The following is a 22045-nucleotide window of genomic DNA, read 5'->3' as shown; positions in this document are numbered from 1 at the left end:
CCTGATGTCAGGAACACTTAAGATTTAGAAGAGAGGGATACATTTCTGCTCCAACCTCTCACTTTCTGTAACTCCTCAACTATATTAACTTAAAATGACAGAACTAATAGGCCCAAATATTGACAGTGGTTCCTCCTGGGTGATGACATGAGTCTATATTTTCCTGCTTCTTTATACTTTTCTGTGCTTTCTCAATTCTCTACAATTAGTGTGTGTTAATTTGATAATTAAGAAGAAAAAGACTAAAATTAAAATCAAACCTCCCTGGGGTTGGGAATTTTTTGATTGGATGTGCTGGCCACTGAACTGAATACCAAAAGGCTCATGTATCCCAGTAGGACTTTTGACACATTTAATAACAAGGCCCTTACTCCCCGAATGCTTCAGATTTCTCACTTTTTTAGATAGACTGTCTTACCCCTTGCATACAGGTCTCTCACTCCAGTTTTAGTTTCCAGCCATCCCAAGTGTTGGGGAAGTGTCCAGATTCTGATGACATGTTTTTATAACAAGAATGGATCTGCATGGATTCAAAAATTATCATGCTTATCACTCCCGGGGGGAAAGCATATATTAAAGGATCTACTATATTGCTATGTGGAGTCTACTCTGTTAAATGCTGTTAAGAGTGAATAAGACAAAAATGGTTCCTGCCCCCAAAGGACCTAGCTGCATTTGGGAAAGAGTATTTCTCCAACTTTAAAGACGTAAGTGTTGGCAGAGAACAGCGATTCTTCTTTGATCAAAACATCTGTGAGACTCATAAAAGACAAAGCCATGTCAAAGTGAGCTACATAATGGCCTACAGCGATTTTTATAGCCTGAATAAAAAGATAAAAGCGATTTTTAAAGCAAAACAAATAACCTAAACCACTATTCCACAATCATTTTGATTCAATAAAACAAACATGTCATACTTTTTCATTGTTTGCAGTGTTGTTTTGTTTGTTTTGCTTTTTGGTCAGGGTTTAGGTACCGATACAGAAAACCACTGTAGCAATTTTCAGCAGGAAAGGCTGACTCAGGAGCTTACAAAGTCATTGGAAGAGCTAGAGGAGTAGGCTATTGCCTGAGAAATCAGGAAGGTCCTAGAGGAATTCCTGACTCCAAGGGGATGTGTTTATTCCTCCTCTAGTTTGGTCATCGTACCACCTTCATATACTATAACCTGAGGTCTAAATTACAAAGTTCACCACCTGTAACACATTGTTATAAAATACTAAAGCAAAAGGAAAGGGTAAGCAAAGGAAGTTTGTTACTCTATGAATAATAAAGTGAGGAAGAAAATGGGGTAGCTAATGCAGACCTTGTTTCCGCATCTGGTCCCAAGCCCATAGTTGGTATTTATAACTTTTTTCCACTCCTATCTCATATTCCTTTTTGTACGTTCAGCCAGCACTGTAGCTAGTCGTGCTACTTTATCTGTTGGGGGTAACACAAACCTTCATTCCAAGGGGTCTGAACTCTTGGTGATCCTGCCTGTATTAGGCTGGTATGTCTTCCATTAGCTTTTACCATTGGGAATGCCCTGGAGTTTCCTCTGGGTTTTGGGCCCGCTCATACCCATCATTTCATTTGCAGTAGACTGTTTCCCCTTGAAAATCAGGACCAATCACTCCAGCAATAAGGAACCCCCTTTTCCTTATTGATTTAATATCAAAAGAAACCCACATTGGCCAAATGGCTGTCTCAACTTCTCCTTTAGTGGTTTCATGGAGTCTTTAGTTGGGAGCAAACTTTCTCTGGGTTTTAAGCCTTCTAAACCAGCAGAGAGCCAAGCATCATGACAACAGATACAAAAAGCTTTGTGATTTGGTCTTTATATGCAATAATGATTCCACTCCTTGATTTCTAGACTCATGTAGTCTGACTGGGAGAAGCAGCACCATATATATTGGATACGGGTTAGAGAATCATTATATTTTATAGCACAGCACTACAAATATTCAGAGTATTGTCTCCTGGCTGTTACCATAACTGAATCTTCAGTCAGTCATAATACCATTCTGTAAAGGCATGTGCTTGTAGGTGATGGGATACGTGGTGAGATCAGTGAAATTTATAGACATCTTCCCTTTCTCTCACTTCTTTAGTAGAAGCAATATTGAATGGGACACTGTGATGGTAAATAAAGACATTTGCAGATGGTATTGCTGGCAGAAACATAGTTGGCAGAAAAGGCAAATCCATATCTAAAATAACTATGTATTCCAGTGAAGATAAGTTACTGCTTCTCTCCCCCACTCTCATGATGAAAAGAGATCAATATAATCAACCCGCCACCAGACATCTGACTTGCCTACCCCATACCAAATATGGTATTATATTAGGGACTCAGCGTTGGACCCTGACGGCAGGCTAAACAATCAGCAGTTGACAGCATTGGTAAGGGGAAGGCAATATTTTTGAGCCCCTGCATATCCTCCATCCCCTACTACTATGATCATTTGATCCATGAGCCCATTGACCAAGCCTGGGGTGGTTGGGGAGAGAGGCTGACTGACATTCATAGAAAATCATTATGTATATCTGATTACTGAATACCTCCTCAGCAACAGCTATAAACAAAATTCTTAATCTCTATGACCTACCCATGAAATTACGACTCAGATTAACTTAAACAGACATACGTGTAGATTTTATTGGATGGCTTTGGGTTGCTCACAGGATCAGCGTGAAGGCAGCAGGTAAAACTGAGAAAAAGCCAGAAGCCAAGAAAAAGTCACAACCCAAAACAGAGCAGAGATTGTATCAGAGAAACAATCAGGTTGGAACCCTGCCTTTGGCAGTCCAACTTTGGATGCTCACTGCCCTTCTTACTGCTAGACTCTTAAATCTGCTGTGGCCTCTAAGAGTGTGCTCTACTTATGGCTGAGTCTTTGAGTACTTCCATATGAGGCAAGATCCATGGTAGGAGAACCTGATTGGCCAAATCTGGGCCACATGCTTCCTGACAAGGAACTGAGATAGGGATATCTGCCCACCTAAGGCCTAGTGGGAGCTGGGTCTGGCCTCCCAACAAGACCTGAGGGATGAGGGATCCCACCATCTTGGAAGGCAGATCCAAACCCTGGCAAATGCCCATCGAACCCGTTAAGCCTCAGTTTTCTCATCGGTACAATGAAGATGATAATATCTAACATTTTATCCTAATATCCTTCTTATCCTTATCCATTGCTGTGAAGATTAAATTAAATAATGCATGCAAAATACAAGAAGTTTTAGTTGTTATTATTTTGTTTCCATTACTACTTCAGTGTCTTTATCTCCTTTGTCCTGAGATAATTTCCGCAATTCCTAACTTTGGAGCAATCCAACTAAGGTTTCCCTCATTTTCTGCTCCTAGACTGATGAGTACTGCTGAAAAAAATTGATAAAAGTCATCCCTGTTGATTCCATTACAAGTGAATAGTTTCCAAACTTAAGATGCTACTCACATACTCTTGCCCAATTCTGCTCCCATTTTCCCAAGCAAATGGATGAGCTTGTCTCCTATAGAGAGGGAAGAGGGAGTTTACATGTAAACTCCACTAAATTCCCTCCCCTTCCCTGACAAACTCATGTATGTCTGCCTCAATCATTACTATCACCTCACCCCCAAGTCTCAAGTGATGTCAAATGATGTTAAAGGCTAATGCCTCCCTTGGTTTGGACTCTTCTGCTTTTCTTGGGCCCTTGCTTGAGGTTCCATCCCCTTGATTTTCTGTATCTCCTAGTCCAGTGGTTTCTTCCCTGTGGTTTGCAGTATCAAATACTGCCACAGCACCCCTGGGACATCACTGTTTTGGGGTGATTGAAATACTTAATACTTATTGTTTCCGTAGCATTGATAAATGCACTTTGTAAAAATTGAAAGCAACACAGAAAAATACAAGGTGTGGAAATCACTTGAAATCTCTAATCCAGAGAGAACCATTCTGAAATCCTTCTTATTCAGCTTCAGCGGGAGGTGCAGCTTAAGATTGGATCCCTCTGCAGATCAGTTGCTCACCCTTCAGCATGATCACCAGTCTCATTTGCTCAAGCAACAGAGCAATATTTATACTTATCACACATAATTCTAAGTTTTAGAACAGTTACTTTGGGGTAAGTATAACTGTCCCCAAACTTAAAATTATATGCGATACATATAAAGTGTTCAGACTCAGCACTTATGAATTTCTCGATAAATAGCTGAGTATATGATTAAGTTCTCACTCCTGGAGATCCTACAACATGTACACAGAATAAATATAATTTAGGATACACAAAAACAAAATGCTGTTTACTGCTCAGCCTTCTGCAACCCTTCATGCTGCTGAAGTCACTTTCTCTGAGGTTACTAATGATTCTAATTGCTAAACCCATGGCCTAGAAGTCACCCTACTCCACTTCTCTGTAGAATCTGACATTTTTTTCATCACTGCCTCCTTTACGAAAATGTCATCTTTTTTATGACTTCCTTGACACTATTTTCTCTTAATTGTCTCACTCCCCACTCCGGCCACACTCCAGCCTGCTTCCTTGTCCCATCTTTTCTATCAGACTCAGGCCAAGATATTCCTTTGAACCCTTTTCCATTTCAGTGTATGCTCTCTTTCTGGGCAGACCTGCCATACTTAATTAGCATCTAAATGTGAACAGCTCCTCAGTCTTCAGCCCTACCATCTCTTTCCAGATCTCTAGATCTGTATCTTCAACGGGGAGTACTGCATGTCTCATAGATTGCTATTTAACACATCCAATAACGCCCAGAACCCGCCCTCCACTTCCATTCCTTATTTCAGTTCATAGCAGCAGCATCTACCCAGGCACTCGAGTTACCATCACATGTCACATGTCATCACATGTCACACCCCCTTCTGTCCATCACTACGACTGGCATGGGTTGTTGCATCAACAATCAGCATAATGTAGTGGTCAAAACCAAGGACTCTGGAGCTGGATTGCCAGTGTTCAAACCCAGCTCTACCACTTACTAGGTGGGTGACCTTGAGCGAGATTCTTACCTGCTCTGTCTCTGTTTACTCATCTCTAAAATGAGGATAATGATAGTAGCTTCCACCTGGGGTCCTTGTGAAGATTAAATAAGTTCGTATTTATAAAGCACTTAGAACAGTGTCTGGCACAGAGTAGGTGCTGCATGGGTGCTTGTTAATAAATTGGTCTCTGGTATGCTCTCACTCTAGTTCATCCTTCACCCGCTAACAGAGGTGGTTAAGGAACTGCCAATTTTTGAATGGTCAATGAGAGGCCAGTCATTATGCTAAGTGCTTTATATGCAGAATCTCATTTAATCCTCATAACAATCTGTTAGAGAGGAGTCATTATCCCCATTTGAGAGATGAACAAACGGAGGCATTAAGAGCTAATGTACTTTGCCCAAGGTCACACAGATTATAAATGCCAGAGTTGGGATTTTAATCCAGGTCTGTCTATTCCCTGAGCCAGTGTTCACAACCAGGAAGCCACGTTATACTGCTTTCCCCCACCTGAGCTAGTCACCTACTGCTTAAACTTCAAAGACCCCACACTGTCTGTGCTGTCATGATCTAGTCCTTCACAGCCTAGTTCCAACTTAACTTTATTTCCTGCAACTTCCCTCCATGTGGACTGCCCTTTCCTCCCTCCTTTCCTCTTTCTCTTCTTTCCTTCCTTCCTTCAGCATTTATTGAATGTTTGAATGCCAGGCACCATGCTAAACTGGAGAAAACGAGAGAAAGAAGCAATTTGTCTTCAAGGAGCTCATAGTCTGACACTAATTATTATTGACAATACAGTGATGGGAATGCACCAGGTGGAGGTGGGGACCAGACTAGGGAAGGGAGAGGAAGGAGGGCAAAGGGAGAGTTTCTTTGAGGAGGGGACATTTAGCTGCCTTAAAGGATAGTTTGTTCAGACAACTTCTTGCTTTTTGCCTTTGAGATTGTTAGGTGTCTTTATCCCTGTCAGGTTGTTGTTTAAGGCTGTATTTCGAAATCACCTTCTCTAGGACACCATCCTTTACTACCCACTCAGTTGAATGTTTGTTTCCTTGTACATGCCTTAACTACAGCACATATCACACTGTAATCTAGCTATTGGCCTATTTGCCTATCTTGCTGACAGAATTGTATTGTCTTCCAAGGAGAAGACAGTTTTATTTATTTTTGAACTGTCCTTCATTTCCAAAGTGGCATAACTGGTATATCACAGTGCTCAATAAAATTTTATTAGACTAAGAGTTATTTGCCTATTTAAAAAAGAACATGTAAGGCCAGGGACCCTTCTGCTTCAGAGTAAAACAATTCAGATTGTCATTCATAATACCTAGCCCAGTGCTCTCCAGAAAGTAGGTGTTCAATAAATACTAAGTATTTGATGGCTCTGTCAGTGAAATATCTGAAGTCATGATAGGAATAAGGAAACTTATTATTAAATCTACTTCTGTGGATAAATTAGGGTTTCCATGTCTGAGTGTCAGGGCTCTGGATCAGGCATGAGAAAAACTAAGAATTGTTGGTTATAGAGCTAGTAGTGAGGATTTCCTTTCTTCCCTGGATTGTGCCGTGGTTCCAGAATCTTATACACAGTTAAGGCACCAAGATATGGAGTTGTTGGAGGAGGATGCTATAGTATACAGGAATTGCTGCTAAAAGTCTACCATTCTAGTCTATATCTGGCTAAAGGCTAAGCAATCTCTTTTGCAGCTACTCCTGGTTCCGTCTTCTTAGACGCACAAAGCAGCCATTTCCTCTCTGTGGTTGTGCCTTCTTCCTGGGAGCTTAATCTCTCTTTTGCCTATTTCTTCCTCCTGGCAACATTTACCTACAGTAGAGGGGAATTGTTATGGTGGGCAGAGAGTGTGGTGCTGAGTTGAGAAGAATCCTCTGTTTCCTCCACCACTTCCTCCTCCTCCTTCTTCCTCTTCTCTTTTTTTTTTTTTTTTTTTTTTTTTGAGCCCACTGGCCCATGTGGGAATCGAACCGGCAGCCTTCGGAGTTAGGAGCACGGAGCTCTAACCGCCTGCGCCACCGGGCCGGCCCCTCTTCTCTTTAAAGTTTACTGGGGTGATAATTGTTAGTAAAGTTACATAGATTTCAGGTGTTTAATTCTGTAATACATCATCTATATATCACATTGTGTGTTCACCACCCAGAGTCAGTTCTCTTTCCATCACCATATATTTGACGCCCTTTACCCTCACCTACCACCCTCCCGCCCCCCTTGCCCTCTGGTAACCCTGAATATTGTCTGTGTCTAAGAGTTTTTGTTTCTTCATTTATTTGTCTTGTTCTTTTGTTGTTTTTAGTTTTATATACAACATGTCAGTGAAATCATATGGTTCTCTACTTTTTCTGTCTGACTTATTTTGCTTAGCATTCATTCTAATCTCAAGATCCATCCATGTTGTTGTAAATGCTATTTCATCTTTTCTTACGGCAGAATAGCATGCCATGCCTTCTTCTTTTTGACCTTGCTTATCCTTTCACCAGAGGTTGAGACTTTTTTTATAACAAAAGTCAGAAAGACTCAGAGCCTATGCCTATTTGCCAGCATGCCTCATCCCTCTCCAGAGAAAATGATTGCAGAACTTCTAATGGTATGAAGTAAGAGGTTTGGAAAGGGGAAAAATTCATGGAGGAAAAAAAAGCCAACCTCAGAGATTGATCTCAGAATACTGCCCCAGTCACAGTAGTCCTGTAGTCTCTTTGGGTCTCATCAAAATTGTAAGATTTAAAAAACAAAGTACCTGTAAGAGATTTAGAATAATATTCAGTACGTGGACAGTGAGTGCTTCAGAAACGCTAACTATTACTACTTAGAGGAAGGACCTGGGTTTCTGTCCCAAGTCAGGTCTTCCAGGATAATCACTCTCACTTTCAAAGTAGGGCCACGCTGTGTGAGTGATCTATTCCCCTGCTCCTGGAGGACAGGTCAGCCTGGATGCTGGACCCATTTCTGTTCTCCCTGGGTTGCTGTGGTACCTCTAGGGCAGGGGTGTCCAAACTTTTTTCAATGTTTTTCACCAAGGGCCATATCCGGTAAAATACACAAACAGCCGGGCCACTTGCTAGAGGTAAAGTACATATTGCCTCACCTGGTTTATTTAAGTAAACTAAATATATTTTTGGAATTTGCTGCGGGATTGCAGGCCACAGTTGGCCCGTGGGCTGCAGTTTGGACACTTCTGCTCTAGGGGATTTTCTTTCTTCCCAACTCTAGTTTCCCTCTTAACCCTATCCCTAATCCTCAGAAAGCTCACTGACAAGGTCAATTGGTACCCCCCAGACCTGGTTTGAATCCAGGTGTTATTACTGACCTTTCGGGTAGACCTAGGACTGGATAATTACATTAAAATTCAGAAGCAGCATGCAATCTTTGGCACCGATGTCTTTAATTCAATCCAACAAGCATTTATTGAGCACCTAGAGCAGGTAAAATCTGGTGCCTTTAAATACATTTGGCTCTTAAGTATATAGTCTGTTTTAGTTACACATTTTGGATGAATTCTGATCCATCTTTGTTTTATGAAGAATTAATACAAAAATGGGAAAATATTTGCACAATTCTTTGCAAGGATAAATTTCTTGTGAGGATTACTGTTCCTACAGTGCTAATATTAATTGGAATAACAACACTGCAGCTTCCCACACAGCTGAAGGCCAAGAGGAGCCCGGCGGCAGAGGTCAGGGGAGGTGCCTCCAGCACGTCCGGCCCAGCAGAGGCGGAACCTTAAGGAATGTACCCACATCCCGCCCTTTGCCCCGCCCCTTTCGTCGGCGCGGCGTAGGCGGTTACCATGGCGATGACGTATGGTGGGCGGGGCGGGGCGGGGCTATGGAGAGGAGGAGGAAGATGGCGGGAGGGCGGCTCTGAGGAGACCTCGGCGGCGGCGGAGGAGGAGAGAAGCGCAGCGCCGCGCCGCGCCGGGGCCCATGTGGGGAGGAGTCCGAATCGCTGTTGCCGCCGCCGCCGTCGCTGCCGCCTCCTGTAACTGCTGGACACGAGTGGAAGTGAGGGGGAAACGTCAGGATGAAGTTCGCGGAGCACCTCTCGGCGCACATCACTCCCGAGTGGAGGAAGCAATACATCCAGTATGAGGTACCGGTGGCGGCCGGGCTGTGGGAGGACTCGGAGGGGCCACCGTCTCGCCAGTCCCGACCTCCACGGCCGCCTTCCGCTCTTGCTGCCGCCCCGCGTCCGGGCGGACTTTGCCTGGGTGCCGCGGGGAGCCACTGCGGCATCCCGGTCGCGCCGGCCCCCTCCGGGCCCCACTGACCTTCCCCTCCCCCGCGGCCCCGCTGCCGCCGGGGTAACGGACACGCAGGCGGCGGGCCGGGAGGGCACAGCCCGGCCGGGGCTGGGGAATGGTGGTGGGAGCGCGAGCGCAGGTGGGGAGCGGGGTGTGGGGGCGCCCGGGGCCGCTGCGGCTCCGCTCGCGTCCCCTGCGCCCCACTCACCCTGACCTCCGGTCCCCACCCCGGGCGAGCGACTCCTCGGCGAGGTTGGCCCTGGTTTCCTTTTGCTCACCTCTCGCCGAGGCATCCTTCGCTGCCGAGAGAAGCCCCTCCGGTTATTATTGCCTTCATTCCGCGGAGCCCGTCGGCTCTTCCCCACTTGCCCGCTGTCGACAAAGGCTTTGCAACAAGGTTGCAACTTGATGGCAACGTACGTCGCCTATGCGGTGGTTATACGGTCTGCGGACGGAGTCAGCTCCTCGGGGGCGATCGTGAGGCGGCGACTCGCGTGTTGCTGATTGCGTGGAGTGCACCAAGTCATCACATCTTTGGTTTGGGCTCTGCTCTTGTTTTGGAATATGGAGAGAAGGGGGCAGAGGCAGGAGGGAAGAGAAGGGAACTATTACCGTTGTCAGATTATTTTCCCCCAAATGTTTGTTAACTGGGGGTGGGGGGGAAGTACTATATGAGAAACAATGTACTTTTAAAACCTACCTGTGTGTTACGGAGATCGGGACATCCCCCCCCCCTTCCCGCCCCCAATTGCTGTGATAACAGCTCCTGGAGGGGTTTTAATAGTGATAAGGACTGGCACGTTAACACAGGGAAAAGTAAAGATAATGGACCCACTTACAGATTCAGACGGCAAGGTACCTATAAGCATTGGTACCTTGCTTATAAGGTATAAGCAATTGCAATAGGTATAAATTGCTTATAAGGTATAAGCAATCTGCATATAGAGGGCTATAAGCATTGCAATAGGTTATTATCGGTAGCTGGCAATTCAGCTCCTGGTTACAGAAAGAAAGGCTTACCTGTAAGCTCCAGGAATTCACATCAATGGTATGTGCAAGAACAAAGAGTATAAAATCAATAGGGCACGCAGATATGCCAGGTAGATTTTACGAATTAAAACATTTTAGTTCTCCATTTAATTTCTGTTTAAGTTCAGTGATGGGATGTTTAGGCAATAGCACAAGTTTATGTATTCATATGACAGTTGTAATAATGGAAGAATACAGGGAAAGCGATGTAGGTAGGTTACACAGAAGGAAGACTGTAAAATAAACGCACCTTGTAACATACAGTGTTGGTTACTGTGAGAAATGAAAGGCCGAAAATTATTAATGCTTTCTTGTCACTTAATTTTCTTACGGTGTTTTGTAGCTACATGTGGAAGAATGAAATAAGGGAGTAGCTTTTCAGCCTGTAGAGTTTCTGATTTATTATTTCTAATAACATTCGGTCAGTTTTAAAACCTTGGCTAGAGTCCAGATGATGGTTTTTATTGAAGGAGGGTATCGGTCTTTCATCTTTCTAGTAGTAATTTTCAGCACCACTGCCAGTTCTTCATAGAGGCATAGGACACAGCATGCTGAAGCAACATCTTATACGTGTTACATGGTACGGAATGCTTGATTTGGGCAGAAGTAATAGTGGCTGTGTGCTATGATTCAGTTGGAGTATTATAGTACTTAACTGTTTCATAGAATTGTATTAATTTGGAATATCTGGGGCTGGAAGGGGAAGCATACTATTTAGTTTGAAAAAACAATTACCTCTTGATTTGTAATGTCAGCTTTGCGACTGGAGTAACCCCAGTAATTCTGGACTCCTCATTCACATACTCCATTTGGATACTAGTCCTAAGTGGTTACTTCTAGGTTGATCACAGAGGGACAAAATACCTGAGCATATGTGTGACTGCATTCATTATGTTTCCCGGGCTAATTATAAATTATTTTTTGAAAAATTCACTTATTGTGGATAACTGAAATTTTATTCTGCAGAGAGTCCCTAAAATGTGACTCCTGTCCTAGATAAGCTCATTGTTTGGTAGGCAACATTAAAAAAGGGGCATTTTTCTTTGTGAATTGGTGCCATTAAAGACATTTTTTATAGGGTTGGGATCTGTGTGTTACATGTTGTTTCTCAAGAGTAGGTACTGTTCCTTTAAAAATACTTAAAAGATGCATGAATAAGAGTATTTGGAGTCCAGAAATTTTGGCAGTTTAAAAACTTAGGGGAAAAAAAGGACATCATAAAAGATGTTAGCCTTTGCTAGAGAAAAGAACCTTCTTGTAATGCAGTAACGTGTAGTTTCTTATGTATGAAGATGATGCTCTGGAAACAGAACAAACACTTGAATTTCTTTTTTAAGCCCTGGTGGTGAAATTTTGGAGTATTACCCCTGATTTTAACCTAGGGTGTTTTCTAGTGCTGTAAACCACTATGCTTCAGCTTCTTTGGTTTTTATGTCATTTCACTATGTTCAGTTTTACTAAACAGAGCTTTAGATAGAAGCTGAAAATTTTGTTTTACATCCATAATCATATGCATATTGGGTATACATGGTCACACGATAAGTGCTAGTTCTTGTTTATGTCAGCTGTGAGACCCTCGGGACAGCCTTTTTGCCTTTCTAGGGCTCTTTTCTCCTCCATAAAATAAGAATATAGGGCCAGAGCTTTTCAGGGTCTATTGTAGTTCATAGGTTTTTTATTTTATTTAACTTTTAATGGCTTTTATTCCGTGGACTGTTAAAATTATTAATGTTAGTGATCCATCAATATCCTGAAAATTATTGTTTGTAATTTAAAGATAAATTGTGAAGTTCCTAGACTCAATCTTCATAGGCAGAATAATGAAGCATAAAAGAAGAGGGCAACATGGAGAACCATGTAAAGAAAATCTCTGTGGTCCATTTCTGAATAGTTTTTAGAAAAAATAAACACAAATGAGCAGAGACTATTCCTGTTTTCAGTAATCTATTTGAGTATAAATCTTGGCATATAAAATAAAACATTAATAAGTCTTTGTAAGAACACTTTTTTGATTTAGAATCAGTAATTGTATATTTTAGAGCTCTGTAATTGATTAATCAAAATTAACTTAGACCAGTTTCAACCTAATAGACTAGTATGGCCATGTTAATATTTTACAGAATATTAGCAGAAGCAGCAAATATATTTGATGCCGTAGGCTGCTGACTTGTGTTTTCTTCCTTAGGGTCTTATGCTGCTTTGGTTTCTCAGGAACCAGGAATGATTTTTTCAGTGTATACTGTAGTTTTGTAAGATACTAAAATAATGAGGTATATAAATTTTACACTTTTAGAGTTTAAAGGGAATATAGAGGTTATCTACCTCCTTGTTTTTTTAGGCAAGGAAACTAAGGTCCAGAGAGGTTAAGTCACTTGTCCAGGATCATACTATTTAGATAGCTAGTCTCTTGGGGACAGATGTTTAAGCAGTGGGGGTCAGGTCCCCCTAGCCTAGCTTTGTGACCCTGATGAAGTCACTTCCTCTTTCTGGGCTTTAGGTTCTTCATCTGTAAAGTGAGAGAACTGGACTGCATTGTTTCTAAGCTCATAGCCCTATATTTTTTAAGGACCCATCTAGCTATAAATTTCTGATGTTTTTATGGCTTAATTATGTTTGATATATGAAGAGGAAAGAATTTAAAGGACTATTATTAATAGCATCTTTTTAAATTAACCATGTCCTTTCAAAAATTTTTGATAAGATTTTAATCTGTGAATGGAAAGCTGATCCAATGAAACTCTTTTGTTTAACTTAAATAGATAAAAACTGATAGTCATGGATTAATTTTTTGTTGCAAGATTTGGGAAGGGATTCTAATAAACTGCACGTCCCTTATTTTCAAGTGTAAGGAAACATTGCTGTAACATCATTGTGATTTTCATTTATAGAACTCTCCCATGAGAACACTTGTATTGCAGGCTTCAGTTTCCCAAAGGTATTATGTTGATTAGTTAGGGTTAACTTGCCTTGCTGGAACTTGTTTGAAATTTCCAGTTTGGCCACCCGATGGGGCACAAACCACACTTTTTCTTTCAGCGCTTCTGCAAATGCAAGTATAGTATAGCATATTTAAGATAACACTTGTAAATGATTGTGTCAGACGCCTAGCATTTACAAATGTTTCTTAAATGAGTGAATGAATGTTGTATAAGACAGGAAGGTATTACTGTTTATTGTCTTTGTATGATAAAGTATGTTAGGGTAAGTATTCTGGAAAGGTTATACTTGTCCATCCATCCCTGAAGGTTGGTTTTGGATCAGCTTTTGGGTGAAGGCCCAGATCATAAGAACCTGAGAATCTTATTTGACCTGGGGTGGCCATGGAAAATTAGTCCTGGCTTCAAATCCAGTCCTAATCTGGAAAGCATTTGAAAGACTGATTGAGTTATGCTGATTAGGGGCTTCAAATATATTTGTGTCATATCCCCCAAAGGAGAGTACCCAAAACTCACATGGAATAAGAGATGGTGGTATTGGAACTGTTTGTCATACTCATTTTTATGCATAAGACAAGGAAGAAATAAAATTTTACTAATAGATCTAATAAATGGATTGATACCTTCTATAGGAGGTATTCTGAGGGAAAGAGAGAGAGGATTGCTAATAGTTTTCCTACTTGTTTCCACCAAATAGCAATTAATGCAGTTTATGGGTGCATAGTTAAATGAATTTATGTATATTATGTAGTTTTCACTAAACTAACTTTTATAAAACGGATGTGACTTAAAAGACTCTTGTAAGGAAGCGTCAACAATAAATAATACCAATAATCTAAGCACATGTGAACAACAAGAAAATGGCAGAGCTGACAATTCCACGTCTAGTACTAGCTTTTTGTCAGCCAAATTATATAGATAAAAACAATGACATTTTAATACACCTGGCAGGAAGTTCCCCCAAAATTTCAAAATAATTAAGCTAATTCTTTGAAATGAGATTTTTACATCCACTGTCATCCACAATGAACTTCACCCTAAATATTATGTATATTATGTATTAAAAGTATTCTGCCTTTGAGAGGTCTGTTTTTCAGCTCATAATATTATAATCAAGTTTCAAAATCAACTGAATCCTGAAGTTTGAACTAGAATACTATATCACAAAGTGTTAAACTAAGATTTTTAAAAATAATGAAGCTTTTCACTTATGTTGTTCTCTAAAAGTATTGTTATTGATGGTAATTTTTTAGAGTTAAAAAAATTTTTGTACTATTCATAAATGAAAGGTAAAAATTATTTACTGTCTTATCTTTTAAAAACTTCTATTTAGAAAATTCCATGTTTTATAATGTACAGTTTTAGAAGGATATAATTTACAAATATACAGGAGGTGCATAGTAAACCTCTTTTTTTTTTAATAGGGATGTGACATAAAGTTTTGAAGACTTTGCTCAAGTTGTACAGCTTAAGCAAAGATAGTTTGTGGGTTGTCTGGTATTGAGCTGGCTTTTAGGATTGAAAGAGTGTCAAAATTCACTAGGGTTTATGCCTTCTCAGGGCTTCCTCTGACCTAGTAAATGCTAAAAGAAGCCAAGCAGACAAAGCTCATGAACAAATGCTTTAAAAATTATTCATTAATTCAACAAATATTTGTAGCGGTTCTGATGTTTGCTATAGGGTGATAGATTTGTCTCTAAATTCTAGCTCTTCTATTATCTTAAAAATAGAAAAAGCAAAACAGTATTTTTTGTTTTTTCTTTTTTTTAAATGTTTTTTTTGTTTTATATTTCAGTCAACATAGTGTTTTACAAATTAAAATGGTGTGGCAAGGGAAGATTGCATGGTGAGGTCTTGGGACATTGTTATGAATTTGGATAACTTATGTAAATGATACGCTTTTAACGTATGTAAAAGCTTTTCAAACTTTTCATGTTATATACCTTTAAATCTAATTTGTCTATAGGAAGGAATTTAGTGACCTATTCTCATCGCCAAGCAGGTGTGGTATCTATAGGGACTGATCAGAAAATCCTTAAAACATTATTTATTAGAGGTTAGAGGAAAGTACAATTAACCTGCTGTAAGCATAACTTACAATTTTGTTAGCTCTGTAACAAGGGACAATATGTTGATTAAGAAAACATAGTCATCTTATTTATTGAGGGCGACCTACAATCTTTAGAAAGATCATACACCAGCAATAAAGAAATATAAGTCCTTAGACCCAGTTCTGTCACTGACTATTATTATTCGTTCATAAATAGTGACCAAGTGATTTTTTTTTTTTGAAGATTGAAGTGGGAACTTTTTAGATTATGGTGTGAGATACTTAGTTAGGCTAAATTGGTAAAATTATAATTCAGAGTAACCGATGTGCTTTGTGGGCTTTTTCTGTACCTTAGAGTAGTGTTCTTAAACTTCTTGGTCTTGGGACCACTTGAAACTCTTAAAAATTATTGAGGATTCCAATGTCTACTGATATGTGCTGTATTAGAAATTAAAACTAAGAAATGTTTAAAATATAAAAGTATACAAGCACACCTACTAGCCATCAGAGACATGACATCACACTTCATGTAGCCTTTGGAAAACTCCACTCTGTACTTGTGAAAGAATGAGAGTGAAAAAAGCAAATGAAGTTGTAGTATTATTACGAAATAGTTTTGACCTTTTGGATTTCCTGCAAAGATTGCTGCCTGAGAGCACAGGACTCCTTTCAGAAAGTTTGGACATGGCCTAAGAGAAAGCTCTCTAGTCTTAGGAAGCACATTAGAGAATATGGAAACTCAACGGGTGAGGATTCTCTGGTATCCCCCTCCACCCCCACCCCACCCCACTGTAAAGGACTGTAGAGAAAGAAAAGTTGGTTTCCCTGGGGTTCCATTTTCTTTTTTTTTGTGTTAGTGGAAGTGTAGTCAGCTTGTCATTAAAGTGAATCAATATTGGGCAGTCAAGAATCAGGTGTTAGCTGCTTTACTATATGTTATCTCATTTAATCTTCACAATAATTTTGCAACATGGATGATTTATCTTGAAGAGGAAAGCCAGGCTTAGAATATGGCTACACACCTAGTAAATAGAGCCAGAATTTGAAATCAAATCTGTCATGCTTTGGAGTTCTTGCTTTCATATGGGAATTGTAAATAACAACAGTGGTAGTAGCTGTGGCAGTAACAACAGCTGTTATATTTTGAGTGCTTACTGTGTAGAGCACTGTGGTAAGTACTTTAAATTTTTTTTTCTCTTCATAGCATGCTGTTTAAGTAGGTTGTTAGCTCTCTTTATAGATTGGGGAAACTGAGTCTTAGAGCCATTAAGTAATTATGTTGATGTTGCCAATTGTGGATAGCAGAGGTGAAATTGTAAGAGCCCCTGCTCTTAATTCCTACATCAGACTGCTTTATGAAAAATCAATAAGTTCACCTATTTATGCATACATACTTACATACATACATACATGCATTTATGCGTGGTCTGAGCTGTTCTCCAGCACCTGCTGAAGTAATGGCTGGTCTGTTTTTAGTCCTAGGTCTGGTCTGAGTATGGCTTGGAGGTAGTAGAGTGTGGTCTGGAAGTCAGAGTTCACCTCTGTTAATTTATATTTTCTTTAAGATTATCGGTGTAACTGTTATTAGGTAAGCAGCTGGTAAATAGAGGAGCTTATGAAGGTGAGCCATAAGGAAAAGATAAAGGTAAAAAGAGGAAGGTAAAGAAAAGTGGACATACTCGTACCTGTTACTGTGTCACAGTTCAGGCATTTGGCTTCTGGATCATAGATCATAGAATATTAGAACTGTAAGGAATTTCAGAAATTATTTAGCCCAATTCCCTTTTTTACCTAAATGGGAAATGAGGTCCAGAGAGGTTAAGTGATTCAAGGTCACATGGCTTGGTTAGTGGATGAGTTAACAAAATCACCGATCACCCTGATTCATTTTATTACTTTAAAAAAAAAAAAATATATATATATGTATATATATATATATATGCTAGTATGATATATACAGAGACCAAACTGTTCTGAAGCCAGATGCTAGGTTCATGTTCCAGCTCTAAAATTTACTAGCTGAGTGACCTCAGACAAGTCATATAACTTCTCTATGCTTCAGTTTTCTCATCTGTAATATGGGGATAATAATAGTAGTTTTATAGGCCTTTTGTGAAGATTAAATGAGTTAATTAATATATGAAAAGTGCCTAGAACAATGTCTGGCATATAGTAAGATATATATATATATATATATATATATATATATAGATATAGATATATTTCAAATTATTTATCTTACAGAACTCAACAGTATTAGATAATGTTAGGTTAACAAAATTTTTGTCGGGGAAATGGAGCCTCAAAGCTTGTCCCTCTGGGCTTGTCCAGTTTAGGTTTTCTTGGAAAATGGCTTTGTTGATTTTAGCTATTATTCCTGTTATCTGTGATACTTATATTAATAAATTGTCCTTAACCTTTGTATATGTACTAGTAAAAAAACCTGATGGGAACAGTAATGTGGTTTTGAAATAAATTAGTTCAACCTGGTCACTTATAATTTCTATTTATTTCAGTATCTGTGTGTTCTGTTTTTTTTAAATTGTGAAATTCACGTGTGTATTCTTAAGTATGGCTAAATAGCTTACATAAATAGCTTACATAAGTTGAGTTTTTAATGGATATCTAATTTTACTTTTCAATTTTATAATAAAATTTAATTTTAATACTAGTATTGATTTTAGAGTTGAAAACAACCTCAACACCTTGGTTTTATAGATGAATAAATTGAGGGCAGAGAGGCCATGATATATGGTCAGTCTTATAACTAGATGATAGCAGAGCCTGGAATAAGAATACTGGCCTCAATGCTGTACCTTGTTGGATCTTATCACTACCATATTAACATTTCTTTGCTTTTAAATTTTAAGAATGAGTTGTCTTTGTAAGAGTCAATATGAATTTAAATGTTTTTGTTAACAATTTCTCAACTCCTCTGCCTTAATACATTTAATCTGAATCTAATCCATTAGATCACATTAACAACCTAAAATAGTTCTTATGTGTGTTGGTTGAAAGACTGTAAATTATGAGAATCAAACTAAAAATATTATTGTTTACTTGACCATAGAAAATTAGCCATTGCCCCATCTAGGTAGAAACCTAATTTAGATGAGACAGGACTAAGGAATTATGGTAAGGCTTAAGGGGTTAGGTAGAGAGCAAGACTCAGGAAAGTTGAAAAATCTTTTGGCCATCCCTCTGTAACATAATCTGTGTTTGAAGTTAACAAAGGTTATGTGTGTTATGTGTACATGAAGAGCACGTTCTCATCTCTTCTGACATGTTATGAAGCCAAAGTTGGAGCATATATGACTAGAGAAGATCAGAATACGTATTATATTAAACCAATTCGTAAGTATTCTTGAATGCCCCCTTCTTTGAAAACAAAAAAACAAAAACCAATAATGATGATAATAAGAACAGCGAATGTTTATTGAGTGTTTCTGGTGTGCCAGGCATTTTACATTTAATCGTTACCCTCTAAGGTAAGTTTTGTTATCCCTGTTTTAAGAAGACAGTAAGTCTTAGATTGAATAGGTTGCCCAAGGTCACATAGCTAGTGAGTGGTAAAACCAGAATTCAAACACAAGTGTGTTTTATTTCAGCGCCTAGATTCTTCACATGGTGATAAACTGTCAGACTTCTGCAAGGGGCTGGAGATGTAGAGACGAGTAAGACCCTGCCCTAGAGGAGCTCATAACTTCCATGGTCTCCTAATTGTAGTACACTGTGATTATGTTACAGAGGGATGGCCAATTGATCTTGTTCTGGAGAGCAAAGGTGTTTATCTTGGAAGGTATTACGGAGGTAGTATTTGAACTGAGTACTAGAGGTTGAATAGGGTTTGATCACATGGTGAAGAGGGGGAGGGCACTGGGGGCAATCTGGGTAGAGAGAGTAACATTGAACAAAGGCATAGATAGGTGGACGTGTCCAAGCGTATTAATGGAATTTGGTTTAGTCGATGTTGGAGAGCCACTAGGGTGAGATTGCAAAGGTGGCCTGGGAGGATCAAGGGATGGAATATGCAGAGGAGTTTAAATGTTTCCTGGGTGTGAACCATCAAGGATTTTAAAGAAGGGATTAGGTAGGGGCCAGGGATCAGTGCAAAGGGAGATGTGCAGTTTAGGTCAAGGAGGATGCATTGGAGAGGAAAGACCAAAGACAGGAAAGCTAAATAGTTTAGCTAAAAATAATGAGGAGGGGGCTTGAATTAATATGTTATTTAATCTGTTTTAATATGTACTTTCTCCAGATTTTAACACCCGAAGTCAGGATACATTTTATAATTAATGCTGATAGATTGACAGACTTTTTTTTTCATTCTTAGAACATAAAATAACAGTGTATGTTACTATTAGTGGCATCTTAAATTTGATGAACTATGATGATAATAATAATACATAATATTTACTGAATGCCCACTGTATGTCAGGCAGAGTAGTAGATACCTGTCAGCATCCAGCATCTGGCATATTTAGCAACTTTAAAAATACATATATATATATATATACACACATATATATGTATATATATATATATATATATATACACACATATATATATATATATATATACACACACACACACACACACATATAACAGAAAGTGACTGAGAGGCCATGGAATCTGCCTGAGGTGTCATTAAGGGATGAGAAAGAATTCAGAAGAGCACGGGAGAAGGCAGTGAGTGGAGAAAATTAGAAGTTCATGCCTGTCCAATACAGTGTGGTGGCTAGAGCTCTGGAAATGAATGCTTTGGTATTTAGAGACATTTTTTATTCTTTTAGTTTTGTTTATTCAGTGAATGTGGATTTAGCCTTTTTACTTAGTTTTATTTAACTAACTCAAATGTGATGAGCAATAATGAAATTGAGAAATTTTTTCCTGGTTTTCAAATATTTTTAATAGCAGGTAACTATTGATGAGGGGTTGAGTCACACAGAGTTCATGCATCTTTTGATAAACCTTTCTTTTTGAGTAGAATAACCTTATTTGAAATACGAGTTTTTCAAATTATGCTGCCATTAGATATTTGCTAAAGAAGGTTGCAAAATGTTTACTCTAGGATTTGTTTGCTTAGTATCATGGACTTTCAAAAATTCAGTTCTTGATGGATTGAGAAATTAGAATTGAAATTGTAATAACCCCGTGAGCTTGGGCAAGTCATTAGCCTTTCTGTGCCACAATTTGTCATCTTTAAACTGGGGATAATAATGATGCCTACTTTAGTGGATCATGTAAAATGCAATGAATTAATAATTGGGAATCACTTAGTGTAATAGTATAATACTCACTAGTATAGATATTGGAGGTGAAGAAGGGAAGAATTCAACATAATGTTTTAAATCTCGGGAAACTAGTAGAGAATAGCTACTTTGGGGGGTGGTAAACTCATTAAATTAAATCTTAAATATGCTGATTTCATGTGTGAAATGTTTATTAGAGATAATAGCAGGAATTTGAGATTGTATCAAAAGATGAAAATGTTATAATTGAGATAGTAATTAAAGAATTCACTAAAGGAAAGTAGATAAGGCAGAAAAATAGAAACAGTCGAGGAAATATTGGAAAATACATTGTCATAAGAGTCAAGGGTCTTAAGGGTAAATGGAGTATCAGAAGTGACATTGTGGACAGATCAGTGAGAATGAGAATTAAAGATAGGTCTTTGGATATGACAAAAGGAGCCCATTGGTGAGTTTTGAACATAAAATGTCTTTTGCTAACTTTTTTGGGTTTTAAGAGATTAAAGTCATTGAGGCAACATGTGTATTTCTCATTAGAGAAATTTGGCTACTAACAGAGTGAGGAAAATAGGATAGAACCTTTAGGAATGAGTAGAATAAAGGAAAAAGTTCTTTGAGGATATTTGAAGGTAGGAGAGAAAATAGCTTTAATTTTTTTGTAAATTTTTGCTTTAATTGCATTTCCCTAATTTATTGCATGTGAGACCTTTAAAAAGTTATTTTATTTCTCTGAACCTCAGTTTTGTTTCTGTAAAATGGGGATAATATTTACCTTTCAAGGTTATTGTGAGAATTAGATATAATAATATATGAAAGTGCCAGCAAGGGCCTGACCTCTAGAAGGCACTTTTCAATGAAATATAGCTGTTAATTTCTATCATCATTAAAAATAAGCCACAGGAGTAACTTTTACTCATTTATTCAGTAGACATTATTTTAGGGTGTTACTCAACCTTTTAATATAACAAGACCCCTTTCAGTGGTGTGAAATTTCTTGAAACCAAATGATGGGAGCTGTACTTTCAGAATCCATTGTTTGAGGAACTGCATTCTGACAAAATGAATTGCTGTTATTTCATAGATTCTGAGATGCACATTCCCTGGGTCCACATCCCAAAACTTTTGAAACTGGGTTTCATCTTACAAATGTCATAGTTTAATTGATAATGTTTTTCTTTCTTACTGGTATATAAAACAAGGGTGTGTTTTAACAACTAATCAAATAGAAAGACGATGTATTTTGTAAGTACAGATATCTTCATATATTTTGACTAGTAGTAGTAGTATATTTGTGGGAAACATTATTTAGCCTCCAAAGAATACCTAGTTTGTGAAGGTTTTGTAGTATTGAAGTTAGAGCCATGAAGTGGTGTGAGACCCATGGATTAGAAGCCATTTTTATGGGTATATAGGAAATAGCATTGCAGCGCCTTTGGGTTCCTTTTTGTTTTCTTACGGATAAACTGGCAAACCAAGAGCAGGAGTCAGAATTTTATGTTGCGATAACTGTTAACATCTGGGCAAAATCCAACATATTTTACCAATCTGTATAAACTTTAAAATT

General features: G+C 38.7%; 2 protein-coding genes across 3 annotated transcripts in view; one reads left to right on the top strand and one right to left on the bottom strand.

Annotated features, from left to right (window-relative positions):
* Positions 1-8548: 8548 nt before the first annotated feature.
* On the bottom strand, positions 8549-9683 carry LOC308487974 (uncharacterized protein). Its single transcript, XM_081026996.1, has 2 exons — positions 9493-9683; positions 8549-8959 (listed from the first exon to the last, which is right to left on the bottom strand). The coding sequence occupies exons 1-2, from the start codon at positions 9549-9551 to the stop codon at positions 8695-8697; spliced, it is 324 nt and encodes a 107-aa protein (XP_080883122.1). The 5' UTR covers positions 9552-9683; the 3' UTR covers positions 8549-8694.
* The window catches only part of XPR1 (xenotropic and polytropic retrovirus receptor 1), a 138378-nt gene continuing 125116 nt past the window's right edge, over positions 8784-22045 (top strand). The window contains exon 1 of one of the 2 annotated variants that reach the window (XM_081026994.1): positions 8784-9063. In XM_081026994.1, coding sequence (XP_080883120.1) covers positions 8995-9063 — 69 coding nt within the window. In that variant the 5' untranslated portion in view covers positions 8784-8994. Of the gene's footprint in view, positions 9064-9666; positions 9752-22045 lie in introns of those variants that run through there. The other variant, XM_081026995.1, reaches the window with a different exon arrangement.

The sequence above is a fragment of the Rhinolophus hipposideros genome (genome assembly GCF_964194185.1).
Source record: "Rhinolophus hipposideros genome assembly, chromosome: 19".
Classification (NCBI taxonomy): domain Eukaryota; kingdom Metazoa; phylum Chordata; class Mammalia; order Chiroptera; family Rhinolophidae; genus Rhinolophus; species Rhinolophus hipposideros.
Note: the sequence above shows the minus strand (reverse complement) of the source record. Positions and strands in the feature narration are given on the sequence as shown.

Bases quoted from the DNA above. Each gene is read 5' to 3' on its own strand.
- LOC308487974 (XM_081026996.1), bottom strand. From the start codon at position 9,551: ATGAAGGCAATAATAACCGGAGGGGCTTCTCTCGGCAGCGAAGGATGC. The intron at 8,960-9,492 runs GTGAGCAAAAGG...ACTCGTGTCCAG, and splicing joins GAAGGATGCCTCGGCGAGAG to CAGTTACAGGAGGCGGCAGC.